Source organism: Lactuca saligna, chromosome 7 (genome assembly GCF_052625555.1).
Source record: "Lactuca saligna cultivar CGN05327 chromosome 7, ASM5262555v1, whole genome shotgun sequence".
Taxonomy (NCBI): domain Eukaryota; kingdom Viridiplantae; phylum Streptophyta; class Magnoliopsida; order Asterales; family Asteraceae; genus Lactuca; species Lactuca saligna.
The window spans coordinates 27202920-27228465 of record NC_136423.1 but is presented as its reverse complement, the minus strand read 5'-3'; the positions used below and the strand labels follow the sequence as shown (position 1 = coordinate 27228465).

Here is a 25546-nt window from a genome sequence, read left to right as displayed (position 1 = left end):
TAGCAATTTCGGCTTTCATGTTCGGCCACCAGTACAACTTCTTGAGGTCGAGATACATCTTGTCGGAGCCGGGGTGTATGGAGTATCGTGTTTTATGGGCTTCGTCCATGACGATTTCTCTGAATCCACCAAACTTTGGTGTCCATATTCGATCCATGAAGTAACGAACTCCGTCGTTCTTGGTTTCAAGATTCTTATCCATTCCCCTTAGGGTTTCTCCTGCCACATTTTCAGCTTTCAAGGCTTCTATTTGGGCTTCCTTGATTTGCGTGGACAGGTGGGAATGGATCGTCATAGTTAGGGACTTCACTCGGCGACCTGAGTATTCCTTCCTACTGAGTGCATCCGCCACTACATTAGCCTTTCCGGGGTGATATCGAATTTCGCATTCGTAATCACTTAGTAGCTCTACCCACCGTCTTTGTCTCATGTTGAGTTCTTTCTGGTTGAGAATATGTTGAAGGCTTTTATGGTCAGTGAAGATCGTGCATTTTGTGCCGTAGAGGTAGTGTCTCCATATCTTCAGAGCGAAAACGACTGCTCCTAGCTCAAGATCGTGCGTTGTGTAGTTCACTTCATGCGTCTTTAGTTGTCTTGAGGCATAGGCGATGACCTTCCCTCGTTGCATCAGGACACACCCGAGTCCTTGGTTTGATGCATCACAATAGACCACGAAGTCCTCCGTCCCTTCTGGCAGGGTTAGGATGGGCGCACTACATAATGCTCGTTTTAGTGTTTGAAATGCGGCATCTTGTTTTTCTCCCCAGTCGAAGGTCACATTTTTCTGAGTTAGTGTGGTGAGTGGCTTGGCAATCTTGGAAAAATTCTGTATGAACCTTCGGTAATACCCGGCGAGTCCTAAAAATTGTCGGATCTCTGTAGGGGTTCTTGGAATCGTCCAATTCTCTATTGCTTTGATCTTCGAGGGGTCCACGTGTATTCCTTCCTTACTTACTACGTGTCCTAGAAAATCCACCTCTCGAATCCAAAATTCGCACTTGGAAAATTTTGCGTAAAGTTTCTCTGCCCTTAATGTTTCCAGAACTTGGCGGAGATGTTGGCTGTGTTCTTCCTGGTTTCTAGAATAGATGAGTATATCATCTATGAACACGATCACAAATTTGTCCAGGAAGGGGCGACATACTCGGTTCATCAAATCCATGAACACTGCTGGAGCGTTGGTCAATCCGAAGGGCATCACTACAAACTCGTAGTGACCATATCGTGTTCGGAAAGCCGTTTTGGGGATGTCTCCTTCTAGTACACGTAGCTGGTGATAACCGGATCTTAGGTCGATTTTCGAGAAGTAGCTCGCTCCTTGTAGTTGGTCAAAAAGATCGTCTATACGTGGAAGGGGATATCGGTTCTTGATTGTCAGTTTGTTCAGTTCTCGATAATCGATGCACATGCGAAAAGATCCGTCCTTCTTTTTCACGAACAGGACGGGTGCACCCCATGGTGAGAAACTTGGCCTAATGAATCCCTTGCTCAATAGCTTGTTCAATTGACTGGACAGTTCCTGCATCTCGGCTGGAGCTAAACGGTACGGTGACTTTGCTACTGGGGTGGCTCCGGGAATCAAGTCGATTCTGAATTCGACTTGACGTTCTGGTGGGATTCCTGGGAGATCTTCTGGGAAAATGTCTGGGAAGTTGCAGACTTCTGGAATATCTTTAATGTTCTTTGGTTCTTTCTTCTGGTCTACTACGTGGGCTAGAAAGGCATGGTATTCCTTGCGAAGATATTTTCGTGCTTTAATACAGGAGATGATTTGTAATTTTGCACTAGGTTTGTCTCCATATATGATGAGATTTTCACCGTTGGGAAGATTGAGACGAACGGCCTTTTCATGGCAAAGAATGTCGGCATGGTGAAGACTCAGCCAGTCCATACCGATGATTATATCAAAACTTCTTATCGAAATGGGCATAAGGTCGATTGGAAATAAATGTTCGTTTAAATTTAATGTGCACCCTACGTACATATCACTTGTGCTTTCTGTTTTTCCATTAGCCATTTCTACAGTGAATATTTTATTAAGTGGTTGGGGTCTCTGGTTAAGTAGATGTTTGAATTTATGGCTCACAAAACTTCTCTCCGCACCGCAATCAAATAGTATGCATGCATAAATGTTGTTGAGGAGAAACGTACCCGTAACTACTGTTGGATCAGTTATTGCTTCATTTTGACCTATCGCCAGCACTCTCCTAATACCACCAACATTCCTTGTCTTGGGGCAGTCCCTCTTGAAATGCCCGGTTTCTCCACATCCATAACAGGCTTGACTTACCCCAGTACCAGGAACTTGAGTGAATGGCCGCGCTGGTGCCTTACAGAAACGGGCTGTGTGCCCTTTCCTGTCACAGTTCTTACAGTACATTTCGCGGCAATTACCGTGGTGATGGTAGTTGCATTTGCTGCACTTTGGCAAGTTCCCTGCATATTGTTTTGTTGGCGTCGAAGTTGTAGGAGTTGTGCTGGGAGTAGTAGCAGCATGAACCGCCACCATTTGTCTCTTTGAAGGTTCTTGCGAGGTTAGTCCCTTCCTCTTGTTCCAATACTTCTTCTTGTTGTTGTTATTGTTGTCATTGTTCCCTTTGGTTGGTTCAGTTGCGATAGTCGTGACTCCTTGGCAGACGCCATGATCCACAAGCGATTGCGCCAGTTCTTTGGCACTGTCGAAGGTCATGGGCTTTGAAGCTAGCACACTTCCTCGCAGTTGGGGTGATAATCCCCAGATGTATCTCTCCACTTTTTGGCTTTCTAGAATTAACATCCCAGGACAAAGCGTTATCAAATCGCTGAACCTATTGGTGTAGCCTGCGATGTCCGATCCTTTCATCGAAAGGTTCCACAATTCTTGTTCCAGCTTCTGAATTTCGCCCCTTGGGCAGTATTCCCGTAGGAGCATTCGCTTCAAATTCTCCCAACCCATGAAGTTTGCCACCACCAGGGTTAGTGTCTTGACGTGGCCGTTCCACCATGTCAAGGCGCGTTCAGAGAATGTACAGGCAGCAAATTTTACTTTGCTTTCTTCCGGGCATGCGCAAATTTCAAATACGGCTTCCGTCTTCTCTATCCATTGGGACAGAGCCAACACTCCTCCAGTTCCATAAAAGGGAATAGGTTTTCCATTAGTGAAGTCTTTGTAAGTGCAGACTCCAGTACGGCCTTGGCTTGGGCCGTTGGTAAAGCTATTTATTCCACCTCCCGACCCATTGTTGCTCATTTGAGCCATCGTCGCGGTTACAGCGGCCGTTACAGCAGTTTGGAACATAGCTGCATCCATAGTTGGAGGAGGTGGTGGAGGTGGTGCTGGAGTTGAGTTTCTGCGTGTTGTTCTATGAGGAGGCATGTTCTGGTAGAGAAAATAAGAATGAATACTATAAGTTTCTAGTGTTTTGACAATCGTGTAATTGAGGGTTAGTCGTATCTTGTAATTTGTTTTGACTTTAGTTTTTTTTTTGTTTCAAATTAGATATAACAATTTAATTAATTTCGAGAGGTATATAAAGAGGCACTGCATATATATATATCACACCTAAGGTGTGTTTCATTAGGCTTCTAGGAAAATTTGACCTATTTAAGAGGTCTCCGTTTTACAGATACAAAAGAAAATAAGAGAAAAACTTTATCCGCGGTCCTAGTCTATATCAAAATTTGTTGGAGCTTGAACAAACTCTACTTGTGGCGTTTGGAGCTGGATTCGGCATCTGACCGTTTGACTCCCATCAGTCGCCTCTCAATTTCCGCTTGTTGTTCTTTCATCTCTCTTATATCATCTAGAGCTGTTATCATTTGGTTCTGTAGTGTCCCCGTGTAGATTTGGAGATTCTCATGTAGTCCTTCCAAACGGCTGATGTCGGAGGCGTTACCTTGGGTAGCAGCATTGATCTCTCGAATTCTGGTTGCTTGTTGGTCTGCCTGGTAGTTTTGGTTAGCTATAGCGTTCACGACAACGGGAAGTGCTCGATCAGCTGAGCCTCCTCCACTAACGTTGTAAAAATCCCGACACATGCCAAATGGAGGACGCACGCCTTGCTGATGGCTCCAGTAGTAGAGGTGGCTCCCCCAGATGGGAATGGGTCCCGGTTGATGTGGCCTGATCACTGGAGGATGGGGGATGGGAGGGTCAATTACTTCTGGTTCGGAATCTGTTCCGCTAGAAATTTCCACGATCTCCTCGTCGACTTCGTATTCCTCTCCGACTTCGATTTCAAATTCTTCTTCAACTTCTTCTTCGATTTCCTCTTCGATTTCCTCTGGGTCTTCCTCCGGGTCCTCTTCTATCCAGCCGCCGTTACCTTGATTTAGGTAGTAGGGGTCTCCTGGTAAAGGAAATCCGGCCATTTGTCTGTACTGGGATAGAGGTATGAGATTTTTATAAGAAAAGAATTTCTAATTAACGAATTCCTAAGCCTATTTATATCTTTACTGAGCTCAATGTTTTATCGTTTTAATAATAGACTTATATTATTTCAATTTAGCGAATTTAGATTTTATAAGCTTTTGGCTTGTTGACTACTACGACCATTCCTCGACGTATATTGGTCAAATCCAGGATAAATATAGTTGATCAGGCTATGTTTTATTCTTGATTTGATTACATACCCCAAGGCTCGATCGTGGTATTGCAACTTGCCATACTACTTTTTAGAAAAACTTGTCATGACGCGAGACTGATACGTGCGGTAAAAATGTATATATTTAAAAGAAAATATATTTCTATGAAAATGTTGTTATCAGAGGGTTTTTGGTTCCCGTTGTATTTATAGTTTGTATATCTTATGTGGTTTGATATACTTAGTTCACTATAAACAATGCTCTGATACCAATCTGTCACACCCCCAAACCAGAATGGCGGAAACATTCGGGGGTGGATGACTTCACGTAGTATCACAACGATTGAATATTGTAAAGAAAGTAACACAACCATCATATATATAACAATGAAAACGTGTATTGTTGCGTATTACATGTTATCAAAAGAATATTACAATATGATGAATAAATGTTTAATAATAAAATCATCCTTTGTGTTCCTTCTTCCAAAAGCTGGTAGTTTACCTGTATCATTGATTCCCTGAGAAATACAAGTGGTTTTGAAAAGTATCAACAATTAAGTTGGTGAGTTCATGAGTGCTCCGAGTTGAAAAAGTATATTCCTTTTGGTAGTAAATTGGTAAACGAGGTTTTTAGAAAATCCAATATTTTCTTGTAAAATGAAAAAGGTTCCAAAGCTGGAAATGTATTAGTAACTTTTATAAACAACAAAGACAATAATTTAGTATGAAATTTATAATGTAAGAAAACTGCGATGCACATATGAATCTCGTAAATCAATCTTGTTTTATACTTTTTATGTGAGTTTTATAACCATACTATTGACACTGACGGCCTGTAACAACATTCTTCAAGTGTTGCAGTGTTATGACATTTGTCACCCCAGACCTGCCGGTCTAACTATAGCTAGTAGTTTAGGTGCGGGATTGTCAATCCCGTATAGATCTATACACAAGTATCACGCTCTCCCTCCAAGAGATTATGGTATATAATATAGGACTTGAAATGCATACAAAATGTACGTTGAAGTTTAAGTATCTCACATTACCTAGTATAAGTAGATTTACAATGAAATGACCTTACTCCTTTTGAAAGTGTTTCGTTTTTCAAATTGTATAAAAAATGTAGGATTGACTTGCTAACTATACCCATTATAGTTTTTCAGATAGTATGTTCCATTTCGTAGACATAATTTAGTGATATAATCGCCCTTGTATACGTAAGATGTTCGTATCGATATTCGAAGTTAGAAATTTCATTTATGTTTAGAAAACGATATTTTTAACGTGTAATGTACTTGTATTTCCCCCCCCCCCCCTAAAACATGTAAAAGAATTGAAAAGTAGGGGTATGAACTCACTCGTTAAGTTTGAAGAGAGGGGCTAGAGTTGAGCAGAGTTTCGATCGTGGTTAGTTGCGTCGTCGGGCTCTTCGGGAACTTCTGCAACGTAAATCTTTCGTCGGGGCTCGAGTGCGGAAACCGAGGTGAGAAAAGGGTCTCTGGAGCTGGGAGAATGTCTGAGAAATGGTGAAGGTGTGCCAAAACTCGAGCCTTATGCCCTCTATTTATAGGGCTGAAAACCCCCGTACGCGGCGCGTACTGCCGGAGTACGCGGGGCGTAGTCAGTACGCGGGGCGTACTTCGGTTACGCGGGGCGTAATAAGGCGTCATGGCTTACGACTCCTGGCTAGCTAGGCGTAGCTTGGGCGGGCCGATGGGACTCGACCCTGGGTCTAGTACGCGGGGCGTACTCCCAGATTACGCGGGGCGTAATCCCTGCTTCCAACTTCTAAATTCCGTAACTTTCGCGTACGAGCTCCGTTTTTCGCGGTCTTTATATCCACGCGTAGGTGAGATTATGCTCTACAACTTTCATTTAGACTCCGTCGGCTAGTTTTGACTTTATTTTTAATGATATAATTTTAATAGGCCGGGCCTCCTAAAGTTCGTTAAAATTTCATAGGTTCTTTATTCGACGTCGGTTTTCGTTTGTCTTTTTATTGTTTTATTACCACCGAGGAGATCTTCAACTTCCGTTTAGGTGGCGATAGCTAAATAATACTCGATCTTCAATCCGAGTTTTTAGCCCTTTACTACTGTTACGAAACTTTGAAAATTCGTAACTTCTTCATACGAGGTCCAAATTGGGCGATCTTTTTATGCACGCTCATCTTTCAACGAGATCTACGACTTTTGTTTAGATACTTTAAGGCTAAAATGTATTTTATTGAGATTTCACTTTTTTACATCAAATTATGTTTTAACGTCGTGTCGTAATTATACGAGTGGTTATAATTTCTTCAATATAACTCGGTTTTGAGTGTTCTTTATGTTTTTGGAAACCCGGGCATGATATCTAATATTCGATGCATCCCAACTTAGATACCTGAACACTTTATTTTCGAGGTTAATTTCGTTGTTTTTAGCTTTCGAGTGTTTACAATGCTTTTGGGAAAAATAGGGTTGTCACACTATTGGATAATGGATTTTTTTAGTTCGAGTAGTTCGTAATGGAGAGCATTGTTCCTTTTTGTTAAGAGGAAGGACGGTTCACACACTATGTGTATTAATTACCGGGAGATGAACAAGTTAATGGTAAAGAACCGTTATCCACTTCCGAGGATTGACGATTTATTTGATCAACTTCATGGTGCATCTTGGTTCTCTAAGAATGATTTGATGTCGGTATATCATCATATGAGAGTCAGTGATGAGGATGTTCAGAAGACGGCCTTCATAACTCGTTATGGTGATTTCGAGTTTGTGGTGATGCCATTTGGGCTCACCAATGCATCGACATCGTTCATGGATCTCATGAACCAGGTGTGCAATCCAATGTTGGACCGATCTGTAACTGTATTTATTGATTATATTTTGTTCTATTCTAAGACCAAGGAGAAGCATGAGGAGCACTTGTGAGCGGTCTAGAGACTTTGCGTAAGGAGAGACTTTATGCAAGTTCTCCAAATGTGATTTTTGGTTGCGCAAGGTGCAGTTCTTGGGTCACCTCATCAACCAGGACAATATCTTGGTCAATCTAGGAGATCGAGGCCATGATGCAGTGGGAGGTCCCGAGGTCTCCATCTGATATTCGGCGCTTCCTGGGTTTGGTGAGGTATTATCGAAGATTCATCCACGATTTCTCTAATACCGTTGTTCCTTTGAACCAATTGACGAAGCAGAATATTACTTTTTGGTGGGGGCCTAAGCAACAGACGGTATTTGAGATCTTGAGGCAGAGACTTTGCGAGGCTCCGATAGTGACCCTTCTCAAGGATGTAGATGGTTTTGTAATATGTTGTGATGCTTCTATCATGGGTTTGGGGTAGTGCTTATGCATAGAGGTCATGTGATCACTTACACCTCAAGGCAGTTGAAGCCTCATGAGGCGAATTATCCTACTCGTGACCTGGAGCTTGGTGGATTAAGGTGTCTAAGGTCCTAACTAAATTGGTATAATGTTGATGAATTAAAGTAAAGTCCTTTTTGGGTCTCCCTCATAACTAGGAAATATCTTGGATTGATCAAAGGAGATAGATAAATGATTTATTAATATATTATATGATTAACATATTAGTTTGAAATAGTAATAATTGATAAAGAATTAATCAAAATTAATTTGGAATTAACTATATGTTAATAAGAATTAATTCAAGGTACAAGGGCTAAGCTACAATTGTTTAATAGTTGAACAAAAGAGAGGGTCTAGGACCTCCTTATGATATGGATGGTTTTGGTGCTCTTGATAGAGATTTTGGAAGCCCCCAATTCATAAAAGAAAACTAGATTTGAAAAAAAAAATATTTTAAGTTCAAATCTAGGGTTTCTAGGATAATCAGCAGCTATATAAAGGGCATAACCACTCGCTTTTTCTTCCTAACCATTAACACAAGAGAATTCTGGAAATTCACATCCTCTCCCCTTTCTCCTTCAATCCTAAAGTTTTTTGAATTTTGGGTGTGACGCATTAGCGGTTGCCATACTTTTGGATCTTGTTTGTCAAGGATACTAGACAGGGTTTCTAACTGGCTAAATTGAACTTAAGCTAAAGGCATGTAGTTCTATTCATGAATTTGATTCATAGGGTTTTATAGTTTTTGTTTCATAAGTATGTTTCTATTAATAGTGAAAAGACATAGATCCAATTTAGGTTGCATGTACCCTTATGTGTTAAATAAAATTTCGCATGTAAAAATTGATTATAAAATAAAAACCCTAACAGTGGTATTAGTGTCATGTTTTTTCAATTGATAATGCATAAAAGATGAAAGCAGAAAAACAAAAAACAAAACAAAAAACAAAACAAAAAAACAAAAAACGACAATCGCTTTTGGACATAACGAGGGCAGCCATCTGCCACGTCGTAGGAACTGCCTGGAATCTGAACTTTGGGATTTTCTTGCCACGTTGTGAGACCTTCTTGCCACAACTTCACTCTCTTGTCTATCCTCTCAAAAGACAAGCTCATTGGTCCCAACTACATGGATTGGTTGCTCAATTTGAAGATGACATTGAGATATGAGAACAAAGAGTATGTTCTCGACACTCCAGTCTTAGAAATTGACAAAGAATATGTTACTCATGAAGAACTAGTTGATTATAATCAGCATGTTGACGACGCTACAACAGTTGCTTGCATTATGATTTTACCCATGGAACCTGAGCTCCAAAATACCTATGAAGAGGCCCTATGACATGAACCAGGCTCTTTCTAAAATGTTTCTCAAGAAATATAGACAAGAGCGTTATGAATTCGTCAAGGCCCTTACGGTGTGCAAGTTGAAATATGGGGAATTTGTGTGTGCTCATGTGCAGATTATGCAGAGACACGTAAAAAGATTGGAAAAAGATCAATGTGAAATTTTACAAGGAGCTTGCTATTGACATGGTTCTCAACTCATTGCCAGTAGTTATGATCAGTTCATTCTGACTTAACATTTAAACAATACTAAGACTATATTGATTAAGCTTTACAATCTATTGCAAACAGTTAAATCAGGAATGAAGAAGTCTCACTCCAACAATGTTGCAGCTGCCCCGGTCATGGCTATCCAACAAGCCAAGGGTAAGAACGGAAAGGTTCATTCACAACCCAATTAGAAAGGGAATGCCTACATTGGAGAGTCCAATGGGTTAAAGGGAAAGCCCAACTTCAAGACTCCTCCTATTGCGGATCTGAAAGAAGTTGTGTGCTTTCATTGTGACCAGAAAGGTCATTAGAGAAGAAGTTGCCCCAAGTATCTACAAGAAGTGAGAGAAGCTAAGGGCAAGGTGTCTGGTTCTTCTGGTATGTACTCTATCCAAATCAATAACACTCGTATTTCAAATTCTTGGGGTCCTTGATACGATATGTGGTTTCCAGGAGATGTCTTAGTGAGTTTGAACCACTAAATCGACATTATAAAGGTCTTCATTTATTTTTTGTACAAATCAAACTTCTAAACCACAATAACATCTCCTGAAAGGGTAACTATGCCCTTTTCTCTGACTTATAAGTGAGTTTATACCATTGAACCGACCTTAATTTATTTGTTGTACAAATTGAGCTTTAAACCACAATAACATTTCTTAAATCAATCAATTTGTTGATATTGCAACAAAATTATAAATATAATGACATAATTGAGAAAAAAAACTCAATGTCAAAATCGAAATTTTGTTATATATAATGACTTCCTTGCAATTTGAAAGTCGGTGTCAAAATCAAAAATTTGATAAACTTAATGACTTTACTACAATTCGGAAAAAGTGGTTACCGGGAGAATAATTGAGAACCGGTCATTTGGTTGATATTGCAAAAAAAAAATTAAAATATAATAACATAATTGAAAAAAAATAATAATTCGGTGTCCAAATCGAAATTTATATTAATATAGTGACTTTTCTGCTATTTGCCAATATAAAATCTATTTATGGTTCGTTTTAGCGAAAATGAGATGAACAAAACATAGGAAATTTTTGGTGTCTTCATGTACATGAAGAAATTTTTTAATCCTTTTAGGTTAAGTTGATTTAAATATTTAAGTCTAATCTTTTTTTTTACCCGGATAACGATTGTAATGTAACCAGTCCATGACCAGGTTTGAGGTTACAGTATAAACTGTAACTTAGTCATAGAGCAAGTTTTATGATGTCCTATAAAGAAGGGCAATGCATGTCGAATCCAGTTTTAATTGGTCCATTCGAACCCATTTTATAAAGATGGTGATCAAGTAATCAAACTGGAACTAAAAAATCAATCTAACTAAACTAAAAACCCAAATTGACATCTAACACTTCGATCCCATGATCAAACCATAAACCGAATGAATACAGCATTCATGTAAATCTTTGAGAAATGTTGCCCACATCATGTCGTGTATTTATTTTTGGCACCTCTATCAAGTTTCTTTGCATCCTCCTGAATGTGATATCACACACAATTATTAGTCAAAATCAAATGACTTAATTACATGGATTAAAAACACACACACACACACTTACATGGAATATGAACCCTATGACATCATTGTAATCAAGAAATTCCTTCCATTGCCTCCCAATACTCATCTGCAAACAAGCCCACAACATTTTTACATTTATATATCTAAACTTTGTCAAATTCGTATCAAAATTACATTACAATGGTTTATGAAATTGAATCAAGAACAGTCTAAAAAGTACCTGAGCAGCCTCATTGGCAGCATTCTTGGTCCAGAGAGCTATCTTTTCTTGCCTTGATCTAACATTTACAACTGCACCACATATCTCATCTCCATGATCAAACTGTTCTCCGATCATTGCTAGCAACTTTCATGTAAGAAAGATGTTAGAGAAAACATAATAACATGAATTCATATGAGTATGTATATCTGTGTGGAATACCGTATAGAGCCAACATGTGTCGGATTTTGACTTGGGAAAAGTCATGGTCCACTTTCCACCAGGAGCACAAACGGGATCCTCCCATTTAGGCTCGATTCTGTTTTTGAAACAATGGAGATCTGCTCCTGCAGCCAATCTGCTTGGTTTATGTAAATTGTTGTAAAGGCTGCATGGATAACAAGCATCAGATTAAAAATGGAACAGATTAGAGAATTGCATCTGCAGATTCATCTTGTAAACATGATTGGATTCAATAAGATAACCACAATTCACCGAGTTTCTTTATTATACAATAATCTAAACAGAAAACCTGTCGAATATAGTCTAATTCACCGAGTTTCGTCTGACTTAATTACGAATTGATTTTCATTTAACATTTTGGAAACCGGACCAAAGTATTATAATGATTGAGAAAAAGAGAGAAATCGACATGTTAGAACCTATTTGATTCACGTTAATATAATGAAGAAAGCGTATTTTAGAAACAGAGATCAGAATTCTGAATTCAGAAACATAAACATAAACATACCTCCAGAATTCTGAATTCAGAAACGTAAACATAAACATACCTCCAGAATTCTTCAACAGTGGAGAAAGTGTAGATTGGACGGATCGAACTACCCCAAGCGACCTGCTTAGACTTCGCAGAAGGATTATCGAACCAAAATGTCCATGAATGCTCAAGCGGATGGCGTTTGGTTATGTCCTTGCCAGGTCTCGGAGACGTATCCCCACCACCGCCATTCTCTCCGCCTTCTTTCCGCCGTTCTTCTTCTTCTCCGTCCGATCGAACACCCCTGTGTTTACTCGCATCATTCGTCTTTTGCTCCTCCGATTTCTCTACCTCTTCCACCATCTCTCTCTCTCTTTCTCTCTCTAATCAGAAACAATAACTGAAATTTCTCTCTCTAATCAGAAATAATAACTGAATCTGTTTATGGATTGAAATTCGGTTAAGCTTATTGGGCTGGACCCGGTGTCTACTCAAACTCAAGCCCAAATCAAACCTTGCTTTTATTTTTAATAAACAATTTCAGTCTTTTATCTAAAAATCGTTGTAAAAAAATTTTGTGAGAAAAAAACAGTGATAAGTTGTTTTATTATTTAATAAGCATTACTTTATTTGCCCATATTTTCCAGATAAAGACCAAGATTGTAGGAATTTTGAGTGATGTAACGAAGAACTATCTAGCAGATAAAGAAGAATGAAAATGAAGGAAATAATATATTAGTGTTCAAACAAAAAAAAAAACAAAGCAAAACTGTTTTATCATAAAATACATAAAGCATGTTACATAATTCAACTATTCAAGGGTAGACTTCCAATGCTTCTGGTACATCCGCTTTATAATAAACATCAAACTTCTCCATATTGTAACTTGGAATTAATTTCACAGCATTGTTGGCCAATAAAATTTGCCTCTATAGTTGGGGTCAGCACATGTGCATTTTTAATTCTTTTCCACTAACTTGATGGAACAACAATAGCAATAATACCTCCATATTTAATTAGTTGTTTTTTAAACATATTATAAGTTAATGTGAAATATTTTAGTATCACAAATAAAAAACTAATAATTAGTTAAATAAATGGAAAATATATAAATTTAGAATATAATCAATGAGTAAAAATAAATTATAATAAAAAAAATAGAAGAGGTTAAATGTCTAAAGATTTATAGTGGTTAATATAAATACACAAAAAATAATCCATTCCAATGGTATTAAATGACTAAGCTATGAATCAATAATAATAAGCTCTAAAATAAGTTTTCATTGGAGATTCTCTTAATTACATGAAAATCTTTTCTTATCTCTCATCCAGTCATCCTTAAACTATTTTTTTAATAAAATATATAAAATAAATAAAAGCCAATTAATAGAACATAAAACAATCACTTAACTAAAAAAACATTCCTTAATAGAGAAAAAACTAGAAAACTAAATACAATTTTTTTAAAATAACGAGAGCCAAAAAAAATTAAAATATGTATATACAAAAATAAAAACATAAAAACATTTCAGTCTCAATTATATAGAACTATATCTTCGTTTTTCATGATTTGTGTTCTTTTTTGTTGTTTCGCCTCCATGATGTACTTCTTCTCCTTAAACCCGACTTTTTCCACGGCTTTAATCCAATTGGAATAAGGTTATGAAAACTTGTTTGATAGAAAGAAAGTTATGAAAGTTGGTGTAACAAAATAATACAAGGAATATGATAAAATACTAGGTATCATCTATCAATTAAAAAAAAAAAAAAAAAAAAAAAAAAAATTCTAGTCTACAATACATTTTCTTTTAAACACGCGCATTTGGTTCTATGTACTTGATATATCTCATTCAAGATGAATTTAAAAAAATACCTACATATCACGTTAGAAAATCAACAACATTACACATTTTCCAGCTTTGCAAATATACCACCTGTGCAATATATATTATATATAATATTATATTTTCACTACAGGAACACCACCTAAACAACCCATTCCTTCTCAGACAAAAGAATTCGTCATTTACACTCCTATTCCCTTTTTTCACTTGAGAAACACTCACACAAACGCACAAAAATATCCACATTTTCGGTGTTTGCAACAATAAAATTCCTAACATTTTTGGGTCAAAAGATCTCTCCATCTTCTAACTCATCATCATCATCATCATCATCAATGTATTCATATCCATAATAATACTCTTCTTTCAATCTCAGCCCAAGTTTCTCCAGTGGGTTTTTAATCCCTGATATTTCACATAGCTTCTCAAGCTCCCTTAGAACTGTTAGGTTGTCATCCATGGTTACTGTTCTTTCCATCTGAACACAAAAATGAAATGTAACCAATAAAGATATAAAATGACCATTTTGCCCTTATACATTCCAATACACAAAATGCTAAAAAAAAGATCAGTAGATGAAAACAAACCTTCTCTACTCTTTCCCTTTCTTTATCGCGTTTCATTTGCAAATCGGATTTTGCACTTTCCAGTATGGCTTCTTTAGCAGCTCTAGCAGCTCTGATTCTTGATTCAATATTTGACTTTTCTGTAGACAACAAAACATCAATACAATTACACATGATGTGCAAAAGACATAAATGCCCTTCCCATTCTCATCATCAACATCTAATTATTTGCTTTTACTAAAGGGTATTGTAGATAATTAGGACTTGATAGGAAAAATCTCATTTCCTTAACTTTCTCTATTGATTTGTTCTTTCTACATTAAGCCAAAAGAAGCAGCACCTAAAGGGTATTATTGTAATATCACCTTCAAGTTTTTGTCTCTCGGTTGCTTCCTTTGTCCATTGTGGTTTTACACAATCGTCCTTGGCCTACACGATATTTAATACTCGCATCAAAACCTTATAATAATAACAATATGAGTATTCAGTATCAGTAACAGTTTACCTTTTCCAAACTCAAACACAAAGAACCTTTCAAGGATCTTTTCAACTCCATTAAAGTATCATCCCCAAATGAATTAAAAACACTCTCAATCTTCTCTTTCCTTGAATAAATCAAACCATATTTCCTTAAAAAACCACGCAAAGGTCCAGTGATTTCACCTCTCAAAGCCACCATTAACTCCTTCTTAATCCTCATCTTTTCCTCATAAGTCATCAAAGTCTTCCCCTCTGAACAACTTGAAGCCTTACTTATTATATCTTCATTTTTCTTTACTTTTACACCAACATTAACATGAACACCTTGCTTTTTAACCGGTTTACAAATCTTGACCTTTTCTCCACCATTTTTGATTGGTTTCATCAACTTGGGCCCAACAGATTTCCAAATTTTATTGAACAGATCGTTCATCTCTTTTGCCATCAAATGAACAGAGTTTTTGGGTGGATTATATCGCATGGCATTTGAGAAAGTAAGTCTGATATCATTAGCAAATGATTCAGGGAAAGAATAGATATTGTGTTCTAATTTGTTATGAATTGTGCCCAAATCCATAGGATGAGAGATTATCGAGAAATAATCAGGGATACCGAGTTCAACAGGGTCCACGGGTTGATTGAAAACGGGTCCGAATTTATGGGTCATCAATGTTTTGAGAATCTTTAAGCACTCAATCTTGACACCATGATCCATTTTCTGCTTTTTTTGTTGTTGACTCTCCAATATTTCAGGTGGATCTTGTCTTTTCTTGGAGCCCGGTAAGAGGATCTTCACCATTTTTACAACTCTGAACACATCAAGGTTGCCTTTCAACAAACATTTGAAGATAGAAAGATTCAATATAAGTAATAAGTAGATAAACCCTAATAACAAGTACCCATGAAAGGTAATGAATGGGTGAACTCTATACAGAACTTTCTTTTGTTCTTGAGAAAATAAACATTGGATGTATCAGAATCATCTAGCACTAATTCAAAACCCATGAACGTAAGCAAAATTGAATTGATGATTTCAATTATATAACACAAAACTAATCACTTCAATTGAGAAATATAGTTCGTGAAACGCTGAGAATAAACCCCTAAATATCGTTCCAAAAGAGATAAGAATCGAGGCAATTAACTTTTAGGATTCGCTATCTTTAAACCCTAGCAGCAAAACCCATAACGATATAACTCTAAATTGCGTTCATGAATTTAGAAAGGGTAAAAAGAATTAAAACCCTAAATATCGTTCCAAAACAGGTAAAAATAGAAGCAAATAACTTCTACGATTCGTTATCGTTAAACCCTAACAGAGAAACCCATAAATATTGAACTCTAAAACGAATTTCGTATTCAGAGAGATTAAAAACTATCAAACCCTAAATAGAGAACGCCACCATAATTGATTCCAAAGTGCAGAAAACCTGATTCGTTAAAATCTTGATATGATCGAATAACAAAAATCGATAATCCCGATTTCCAACTATAATTCCACAACTAATTGAATAAAAACATATCAAATTATTAGGTTTAAGCAATCAAAATAGTCACCTGAAAGCAGCCGGCGAGTTCTTCTTTCAATTGGAGCCGAAAAGTGGCGACCAGGGGGAGTAGTGGTGACGAAAGGAAAATCCTGTCTACGTTTGTTAGATGATCCGGGTCGGGTGATTAATAAGACAAAGTAGAAAGTTACATAACTTCTCCCTAAACTATTTAATAACTTACTTTTTAATCCATTATCTACCTTTCTTTCATTCTTATCCAAATCAAACAATACTTTCACCATTATCTATTTTTTAGTATTCATCTACTTTCCTAGCATTTTTTCCCCAAATTTAATACTTTATTATCAAAATCATATTTTTTTCTCTTTTTTTTTAAATAACAAGACCCATGATCATATATGTGAGAGTTTTAGCCTGAAGCATCAAGCATAGCATGGGTTTGATGATCTTTATTTTTTGTCACTTTGTATTTACAACACTTGGTTGATGGAGTTTATGAATGGAGTTATGGAAGAATACTAATTAATATTTAAGTAGGTGTTACTTGTTAGTATAAATCAAGATATGTGAGAGTTTTAGCCAAACCCATATTAATGTGATACCAAAAAAACGGAAACTTTCATGCATAAGATATTAAAATAAAACCTAAATTAAGCATAAAGCAAAGTGGTATTTAGTTGGTGTTAGTTACGATTCTAAATATGTTAAATAAACTTTTGCTTGTTTACATGTTTTGGCCTTTAAGTTTAGTGAAAATGATACAAAGGCCCTTTAACGTTGCCAAATTTTCAATTTTACTACGACTTAGTTTTTTCTTTTTTTTTTCTTTTTTTCTTTTTTGCGTAATAGTGTGGAATTCACAGTTTTTTCAAAGTTGTCATTTATCAGGTTACCTCTTTCTTACCTATTTGTCATGTCACGTGTAGCCACATTGGTTGATGACTGTACCTATCATATTCGAACTGTAGTATGCCACTCAACTTGAGTTTGTGAATTTGGCTACTCGAAAATATCAAAAAAAAAATGGAAATTGAATTATAACTTTTATAAGTTGTGTTTAGTTAAGATTTTGTTTTAGAATAAACCAAATAATTTATAAATATAAATAATTAGCAAAATACTGAAAATGGTAACAAAATATAAGTATGTAACAATATATGATTTTAAAGTAAATTGTTCGTTTAAGTCGGAAATAACTAATTAATTAAGATAATAAAAAATATTAATATACAAACCTAACGAACAAGGAATTCATTATGAAGATTGAAATGCAATTTAATCTATTCAAAAAATTGTTGCTTTAATTATGTAATCTACATGTCTCAACATCTAAATTTTTTCCTTCATTATGAATTGAAGTTTAAAATGGAATGATCATGTTATAATTTACAGCCTTAACATTTTTTATTCAATATATATATATATATATATATATATATATATATATATATATATATATATATATATATATATATATATATATATATATATATATATATATATCACCTCAAAATTGTTTGGGGTGGACCAAGGCTTACTCTTGTACAATATAGCTACACCTCTCCTAACTATTGGTAATAGTGTTACAACCAAAACAAACCATGATTTTGTAATTAGTAATATATGTTTATGTATATAATATATATCCGTATACGTAGTTATTGTATCTTTCAATATAAATATGCTATATGTACATTGTCGTATTATTAATGTATTAAATATGTCTTTAATATAAAAAGTCATATTAAATACGTATTTTTCATGTATGTTTGTGTGTGTATATATAATTTAAATTGTATTTTGACATTATATAAAAATATTTATTTGTACATAGAAATACATATATCTATGTGTTGTTATGCATAAAAACATAATTATTTAAATATATTTTTATATACCAATAAAGCTCAGCCCAGCTGGGAAAGAGGTGTTGGGTTTATAACCATTGAGGGGCAAGGTGGGGAGTTCGACTCTCATTGGTGGCCACTCATGGGGAATTTTCCTTTGGAATCCCATTAAAAAGGGTGAGGGTTTACCCTGTAAAGGAGCTTGAACCCGGGCTTCCGCTGTAAAAGGTGGAAGAGCTTCCGCTTGGTATATACCGTTCCAAAAAAAAAATACATTTTTATATAATTATTTGTGTATAAATATGTATTTTAATATTTAAACACATACTTATTATGATTATATCGCTTTATAGGCAAAATTATATATATATACACACACATAAAGACCGAACACATGAACTTGCGTAGAGAGTAGATACTAACTTTGTCTTAGAATATGATATAAAGGTACAAGTTTTATAATGTAATTAAACAAAAAATAATCGATATAAATAATGATATAATTTCTTAGTTATTTGAAATAAAAAAATAGAACAACTAAATTGTGCTTTCTACATTAAATAAAATAAAAACGTTTACATATATGATATACCTTAAAGATTCAAAGTCAAATCTCAATTAATGTCCGTACATAAAAAGAAAAAGGCACAAAACGCAAAGCAGAAATGCATTGCATTCTCTCACAAAAAGCAATTTCAATATAAGCCAAATAAAAACGTAACACAAAAATAAGTGTAATCACATCTACATTCCATAACGCAAAAAAACAAATGTGTGTAACAAATCATTGCTCTAGACTAGTAACAAAATTCCAGAACATAATAATAACAAAAAACATAAACCTCATTACATTCCCTTAACTTTCTTGTTCCCTGCATTTGATTTCTGAGACTTTCGTTTCTTAGAAGACTTTTTCGAAACTTGTTGTTCATCAGAATAAACAACCATAGAAGAGTCTTGAAGTTTTGGTTTAGGGTTCTCCACAACACCTGTTTCTGGTTCAATGAGTGACATTCCATTCAACGTGTAATCCAAAAGGTATGTGCTTCTTTCTAATCTCTCTATCCTGCTGTAATGCCTTTGGGAATATGGGATCAACCCTTCTACCACTTCCCCAACACCTTTCATCTTCAATAAAAATCAAACATATTATTAGATTTCCACATATTGTCTTTTCACTTTTTTATAATTAAAAAAAAAAAAAAAAAAAAAAAAGAATTCTACCTCAACTATCTCTGTGGGGGGAAGAATTGTGAAAAGGTGAAGAAGAACAAACTGAGCAATGTGACATAGCTTTGGCTTTGTATTCCATTCCCGAATGTATTCCAATAACTGTCTGTGTTCTTCCATTCCAATAACACCAAGAGCTTTCTTCACCTCATCTTTCGCATCTTCCCTCCTTCAAAATCTTTTTATTTCAGAATCTTTTTGATATAATCATAAAATAATAATAATAATAATAATAATAACCTGCAAAGCTGTGCAAATAACTCGAATAGTTTATGTGGTCTACGAAGCTCAAAGGCAAGATGAATTGCTTTGGTGTAATTAGCATCCAACACTGCATTTTCTAGCTCTTGACCTTTTAATACATCTTCCTCCTAAATTTTACTCAAAGTCATAACATGAATGGCATTTATGTAAATAAAGAAGAAAACTTGTCAGTTGTTGTCACCTCTTTCCTGAATGCATCCTCTTTATCAGCAACAGTGGAATCATGCCACAAATTGATTACAGCATCACTGCCACCTGTCACCAACATTTCTGTCTTCTTCCCAACACTCAATGCCCACACCTTTTCATTACATTAAATATTAATTTCCCAAACTGTTCAAAAAAAAATAATAATAAAATAAAATAATTATAACCTTGTCCTCATGTTGATCATAAGTTGCAACACATTCATTTGTCTTAACAGTCCACAGCTTTAACAAACCATCAGCACCTACAAAACACAATATATTAATATAACAATATAATAAAAGAAAATAATTAGGATGACGTCATCTTTACCACAAGAAACAATCTGGGCCCCACGAGAAATAAACTGGACTTTGAACACACTTGATGTGTGTCCTTCAAATGTTTTTAAACATGATCCATCTGAAATGGCCCAAATCTTTATTGTCTTGTCTCCAGATCCTGTTATAACACACTGATCAACTGGAGAAAATTCCACAGACCATATTCCTCTTTTGTGCCCTTTTAAAACAATGCCAGGTGTCAAGTCTGGAAGCTTCCAGATGCGAGCTGTTCGATCCTGATCATATATAAAAAAATGAAAATGAAAATCAATTACATTTAAGTCATAAATCATAATAAAAGAATAAACAATTCTGATGTTTAATAAACTTACCTGGGAACCACTACAAACAAGGCTGTCATTCGGTGCAATAGCAAGGGCATTAATGTCTTTATGATGGGCTGCAGTGACTGATTTAGTTTTTAAACTAAATGCTTCGTTTACATCATCTGAAAGGTCATCTAAACTCCATACCTTTAAGGTAAGGTCACTAAACAAAACAAAAAAATAATATAAATACTACAAACATTTTTGAGAAAAATGTAAATGGGAAGAAAAAAAAGATTGTGATTTTATTACCTACTACCACTGACAAAAAAAGATTGTGACTTTTTTGCAAAAGAAACAGCTCCAATGCCACCCATGTGACCTCTTCCAATTCCAATGCAACAATGGCTGTTGGAATCCCATAATCTTACCTGTAAGTTTAGGGTTTAATGAAATTCAAAACTTGTAATAAACAAATAAATGAAAGTAATCTTTGCATTTTAAAGAAGAGAGCTCACTGTGTTATCTTTGCTTCCTGTTACAATGAGTGTTCTTCCAGATGTAGTTGTACACGTGTCAAGACATAGCACAATGTCTGTGTGTCCTGACAATACATAAGAACATGACATGGAGGAAAGATCATACACTCTTACCTGAAAGTAAACACCAAAATCATGACACAAATTCAAGAATCAAATCCAAAATTTGTGATTAATGAAGGTATATAGGTCAAAGAATAGTAATCTTACCTGTTCAACACTTGTAGCAACAGCAAGAAACTGTTCTTCAACACCCAAAAACTTCATGTCCACAATCTCCTCATTATATCCCACAAGTCTTTTGTCAAGATTTAAATGAAAAGTTCCTTCAGGGGTTTCAGTTGGTGAATAGAAGAGAAATTCTTGATCAGCAGTGCTACATAATAACCCTTGATTAGATGGCAACATCACTGCAGATGTGAAGCCCCTTTTTGCTTCCTCTTCATCTTCTTTGGTTACAGAAACATCTGAAGATGATTGTTGAAACAGGCAGACTGCACTGTTTGTTTCAAATAAAATTATTGATATTATAACTTTGAATCTGGTTTAGTTGAACATTTGTTAACAAGAAATTTAATAAAAAAACTCCTAACCCATGAGAATTCCATATCCTAACAAGTCCATGTTCACCAACTGTGAGATATTGAAATGCATGAGAATCACCAGTTTTCTTTCCTCTCAGACATGAAAGAAAAGGAGATGCAGTGCCAATAACACATACAGCTTCAATTGCTTCATTTGTAGGTATACTCATCTTGCAACTGTAGTCATGTAGGTCCCACATGTTTACAACCTAAAGTTTTTCATATGTCAGATTGTGAATAAGGAATAGAAACACCAACTTACTAGAACACAATCATCAACTAATAGTTAACACATGCCTGATCTCTGCCACCACTCAACAAAGTCCATCCATCTTCTGTTATTGCAATGGAAGTCACTGTTGATCGATGTCTCTCTAAGGTTGCAACACATTTCTTGAGTGTAAGATCCCAAACTCTTACAGTTGTATCATCACTTGCAGAAAAAAGCTAAAAGTGCAACAAAGAATGAAAGAGTTACTTCTTTTGATCAATGAAAACAGAGCATACATAATATGGTTCTGAATTATAGAAACTTACAAGCAATCGATTGGGGTCAGGATGAAAAACAACACTGGTCACAACTCCTTTATGACCCTTGAAGAAATGTGTGCAGAATCCACTAACATCCCATACCTGAACTTTACCATCTGCTCCAGCAGTTGCCAGTAATCCACCAGAAGCATGACATGTCATGCCCATTACTGGACCTTGATGTCCCTGCAAAACTCCATTCATAAAAACACTGGAATAACCAAATGATGAAAGATGAAAGTGGAAATGTAAAAATTATAAACTAACCTTCCAGGAACGTAGGCATTTAAGGGAGGAAAGGTCCCAAACCCTAATTTGCCGACTGTGGCTGGCAGAAAAGAGGAACTTGTCATCAGGGCTAAGAGTAAGAGCTGTAACAGGCTCTGAATCACCTTCAATGGTGGATTTAATGGAAGCATTGGAGGAATCGACTATGGTGATGGTGTCATTGCAGGCACAAGCAATGAAAGATCCATCGGAAGAGACTGTGTAAGGTCCGCCTGAGTAAAATTGTTGTAATGACTGAACACAACGATAGTTCTTTTTCAATGCTACTGAAGTCATTCTTTTGCTTCCTTCGGGTTATCAGCTAAGAAGAGATGTTTTTTACTGAAAAATCGATAGAACTGGTAATGGCTTGTTGAAGGCGGCGACGAGGAGAAGCAAGGAAGACGGCGAGGATAAGCAAGGAAGGCGGAGATGAGAAGCTAGGAAGACGGCGGCGAGGAGAAGCAAGAACGACGGTGAAGTGAGTTCTTGTGTTAGTTGCAGAGGTAAAGCGGCGGGAGTAGGAAGGAAGAGTTGTGGAAGACGAAAACCTGCTTACTTGAATGCTATTGTTAAATGGGCCGGGTTTTCATGATCCAATGTCCATTATTACCACCATTTTTTTTTATGGAATATAGAGATATAAAAGCCCTTAAACAGATATAGAAGCCCTTAAAAAGACTAGTAATCATAAGAAGAGATGTGAATATTGCATAAGATAAAAATAATAATAATAATTCAAAAACAAAACGCAATAAACATTCGGTTACCAATTTCAAAACCAAAATCTTCGTTACACAGAGTTGAAGCTTTTCGTTATAGGCATTCAAAAAAAAAAAAAAGATAATGATTTGAAAGGGTAACGAACTTTCGATTTTTGTCACATTTATTCACTAAACTTTTTTTCGTTATATTGCCATTGAACTATTGAAACTGTTCACATTTTACCCTTATGATCGGTTGTTACCGGTCATAAGGGTAAAATGTGAATACTTTCAATAGTTTATTGACAAATAGATAATGAAAAAAAAAGTTTAGTGACTAAATGTGAACAAAATCGAAAGTTTGTTTCCCTCTAAAAAGTTCAATGACTAAATGTGAACAAACTTCCTATTGTATTATGTTTTAGCAAAATTATTTATTTTTGTTTAATTGTAGCAACATTTGTTGATGAAGAAATCTATGAAATAAAAAAAAAAAAAAAATAAAAAAAAAAAAAAAAACAACAACAACAAAATGTAACATTCAGATTCCCGGGTATCATCATTTAAGTATTTTTCTTTTGAGTTATGAAGAGAGATTCGACGAGTTAACGCCTCAACTCGTCGAGTAAGGTCGCGACTGATGACTTAGATTAATGAATGGACTCGACGAGTCCGCGCTGTTGGCAGAAACCTAAATCTTTGGGCTCGAGCCATATTTAAAGGTACTTATGGTCTTCAATTGCGACTACCTTTCCCATAAGTGAGAACCCTAGCAAGCTTGAGTGTGTAGAGTGAGAGGAAGAGCTATCTTGAGCTTTTTGGTGTGATAGATTTGGACCCTTCTAAGTTCAGAGAGCCGTTAATATGAAGATTTAGTAGAGTAAACCTTGGGGTTCAAAGTTAGGAAACATTTATGGTATATATAATTACTTTTATCTTACACATAGTAAAGTATTTTATATAAATTACGTGCTATGTGTTCATATTATTTGAATACTTGTTGTCTATGCTGGATGAACGATTTTATACATGTTTTAAAAGATTTAAACGGTATATTTATTTTATATCTACAAATATGTTGCGGATGAAACATGGGTAGATGAAATAGTTGGTGTGTGATGAAATAAAATGATGAGAGATAGGTGATGATAGAAAGGTGGTGATAAATAGGTAAATAGATCATGATGAATATCTGATGTAGGATGAAAGGATATACAATAACCTTAACCAGCAATGTGACGATGTAGTCATCTACCAGAGTATAGATGGCGACCACAAACTATTATAGACAACTCAGTGGAAACACCAGCAGACCCATAACCTGTAGGTGATGAATTACGAGTTCAGACGATGTTGTAACTACGTATTTTTGTTATGATACTCTAACCTCTTACTATGAATTACGAGTTCAGACGATGTTGTAACTACATATTCATGGGATGTCACAAATTTCGCATGCCAAACCAATGGTCATAATTCACATCAGTGAAAATGGTTCATTTTTTTGTAAAACCAAAATCAGATTGGAAATTTTGATTTTTTATTTTGGAAAATGTCAAACCATTGGTTTTTTATTTCGGTTTTGGTTTTTTGTTTTTTTTTAAAATATATTTTCAGGGTTTTGTTTTTTTTTTTTTTATTATTTCATAGATTTCTTCATCAACAAATGTTGCTACAATTTAACAAAAATAAATAATTTGTTAAAACATAATACAAGAGGAGGTTTGTTCACATTTATTCATTGAACTTTTTAGAGGGAAATGAACTTTCGATTTTGTTCATATTTAGTCACTAAACTTTTTTTCGTTATCTATTTGTCATTGAACTATTGAAACTGTTCACATTTTACCCTTATGATCGGCAACAGCCGGTCATAAGGGTAAAATGTGAACAGTTTCAATAGTTCAATAGCAAATAGATAACGAAAAAAAGTTTAGTGACTAAATGTGACAAAAGTCGAAAGTTCGTTACCCTTTTAAGTCATTATCCCAAAAAAAAAAAAACTGTATTTTAAAATTATTTTCTTTCTCAAATGTTTTAATTTAAGTCCAAGAAACATTAAAAAAAAATTGATTGTACATCAAGTTCAATCAAAAAAATTACTATTTAAAATACTATTTTTCAAATATTGTTTTGTTTGTTATTCTTGTTTCTTTAAGACGAGAGGGTGTAGAAGGGATGTTTCCTTCACTTTTTGTGGGCCTCACCACTCTTTCTTTTACTTTTCTTTCCCTCAATTAAAACCTAAAGAATAGGTGGGATGCTTCTCTCACTATTTTTTTATATTTTTTTAAAATATATTTCATACATATCTTATACTTATTTTGTAAAGAATAAAAAACCATGAATTTTAATATATTTTTTATATTTTTTGATAGATATGTAATTTTAAATAAATAAATAAATAAAAATTGTCCAATAGCATGAAGAGAGAGAGTGCGTCACTTCCTCCCCCACCTCTT

At 35.4% G+C, this 25546-nt stretch overlaps 3 protein-coding genes across 4 annotated transcripts; all 3 read right to left on the bottom strand.

Annotated features, from left to right (window-relative positions):
• Positions 1 to 10826: 10826 nt before the first annotated feature.
• LOC145003738 (eukaryotic translation initiation factor 4E-1-like) lies at positions 10827 to 12318 on the bottom strand. The gene is made up of 5 exons (XM_078962640.1): positions 11998 to 12318; positions 11429 to 11594; positions 11228 to 11353; positions 11048 to 11113; positions 10827 to 10964 (listed from the first exon to the last, which is right to left on the bottom strand). The coding sequence occupies exons 1-5, from the start codon at positions 12282 to 12284 to the stop codon at positions 10914 to 10916; spliced, it is 696 nt and encodes a 231-aa protein (XP_078818766.1). The 5' UTR covers positions 12285 to 12318; the 3' UTR covers positions 10827 to 10913.
• A 1521-nt stretch (positions 12319 to 13839) lies between these two features.
• Positions 13840 to 16474, bottom strand: LOC145005978 (DNA-binding bromodomain-containing protein). 2 transcript variants are annotated; one of them, XM_078965076.1, is made up of 5 exons: positions 16369 to 16474; positions 14837 to 15620; positions 14697 to 14760; positions 14353 to 14471; positions 13840 to 14243 (listed from the first exon to the last, which is right to left on the bottom strand). In XM_078965076.1, exons 2-5 carry the CDS (start codon positions 15608 to 15610, stop codon positions 14052 to 14054), a joined length of 1149 nt encoding a protein of 382 aa, XP_078821202.1. In that variant the 5' UTR covers positions 15611 to 15620; positions 16369 to 16474; the 3' UTR covers positions 13840 to 14051. The 2 variants fall into 2 exon arrangements, with proteins under 2 accessions (XP_078821202.1, XP_078821200.1); XM_078965074.1 differs by having other exon boundaries at positions 14837 to 15639; positions 16369 to 16468.
• Positions 16475 to 18898: 2424 nt separating this feature from the next.
• TOZ (Transducin family protein / WD-40 repeat family protein) lies at positions 18899 to 22920 on the bottom strand. The gene is made up of 14 exons (XM_078964049.1): positions 22381 to 22920; positions 22120 to 22299; positions 21880 to 22029; positions 21592 to 21791; positions 21209 to 21497; positions 20978 to 21112; positions 20772 to 20890; positions 20526 to 20682; positions 20183 to 20429; positions 20038 to 20114; positions 19845 to 19964; positions 19640 to 19770; positions 19394 to 19568; positions 18899 to 19297 (listed from the first exon to the last, which is right to left on the bottom strand). The coding sequence occupies exons 1-14, from the start codon at positions 22675 to 22677 to the stop codon at positions 19016 to 19018; spliced, it is 2559 nt and encodes an 852-aa protein (XP_078820175.1). The 5' UTR covers positions 22678 to 22920; the 3' UTR covers positions 18899 to 19015.
• Positions 22921 to 25546: the final 2626 nt, after the last annotated feature.

What these genes read in the sequence shown, in the direction of transcription:
- LOC145003738 (XM_078962640.1), bottom strand. Translation starts at nt 12,284, where the DNA reads ATGGTGGAAGAGGTAGAGAAATCGGAGGAGCAAAAGACGAATGATGCG. An exon ending in ACACATGTTGGCTCTATACG is followed by an intron (nt 11,354 to 11,428) that starts GTATTCCACACA and finishes CTTACATGAAAG; the next exon opens with TTGCTAGCAATGATCGGAGA. An exon ending in CTGCCAATGAGGCTGCTCAG is followed by an intron (nt 11,114 to 11,227) that starts GTACTTTTTAGA and finishes GCTTGTTTGCAG; the next exon opens with ATGAGTATTGGGAGGCAATG.
- LOC145005978 (XM_078965076.1), bottom strand. Translation starts at nt 15,610, where the DNA reads ATGGTGAAGATCCTCTTACCGGGCTCCAAGAAAAGACAAGATCCACCT. An exon ending in TGTGTTTGAGTTTGGAAAAG is followed by an intron (nt 14,761 to 14,836) that starts GTAAACTGTTAC and finishes AATATCGTGTAG; the next exon opens with GCCAAGGACGATTGTGTAAA. An exon ending in CGAGAGACAAAAACTTGAAG is followed by an intron (nt 14,472 to 14,696) that starts GTGATATTACAA and finishes TGTTGTCTACAG; the next exon opens with AAAAGTCAAATATTGAATCA.
- TOZ (XM_078964049.1), bottom strand. Translation starts at nt 22,677, where the DNA reads ATGACTTCAGTAGCATTGAAAAAGAACTATCGTTGTGTTCAGTCATTA. An exon ending in CAGGAAGCAAAGATAACACA is followed by an intron (nt 20,891 to 20,977) that starts GTGAGCTCTCTT and finishes CTAAACTTACAG; the next exon opens with GTAAGATTATGGGATTCCAA. An exon ending in GGCCCAGATTGTTTCTTGTG is followed by an intron (nt 20,115 to 20,182) that starts GTAAAGATGACG and finishes TGTGTTTTGTAG; the next exon opens with GTGCTGATGGTTTGTTAAAG.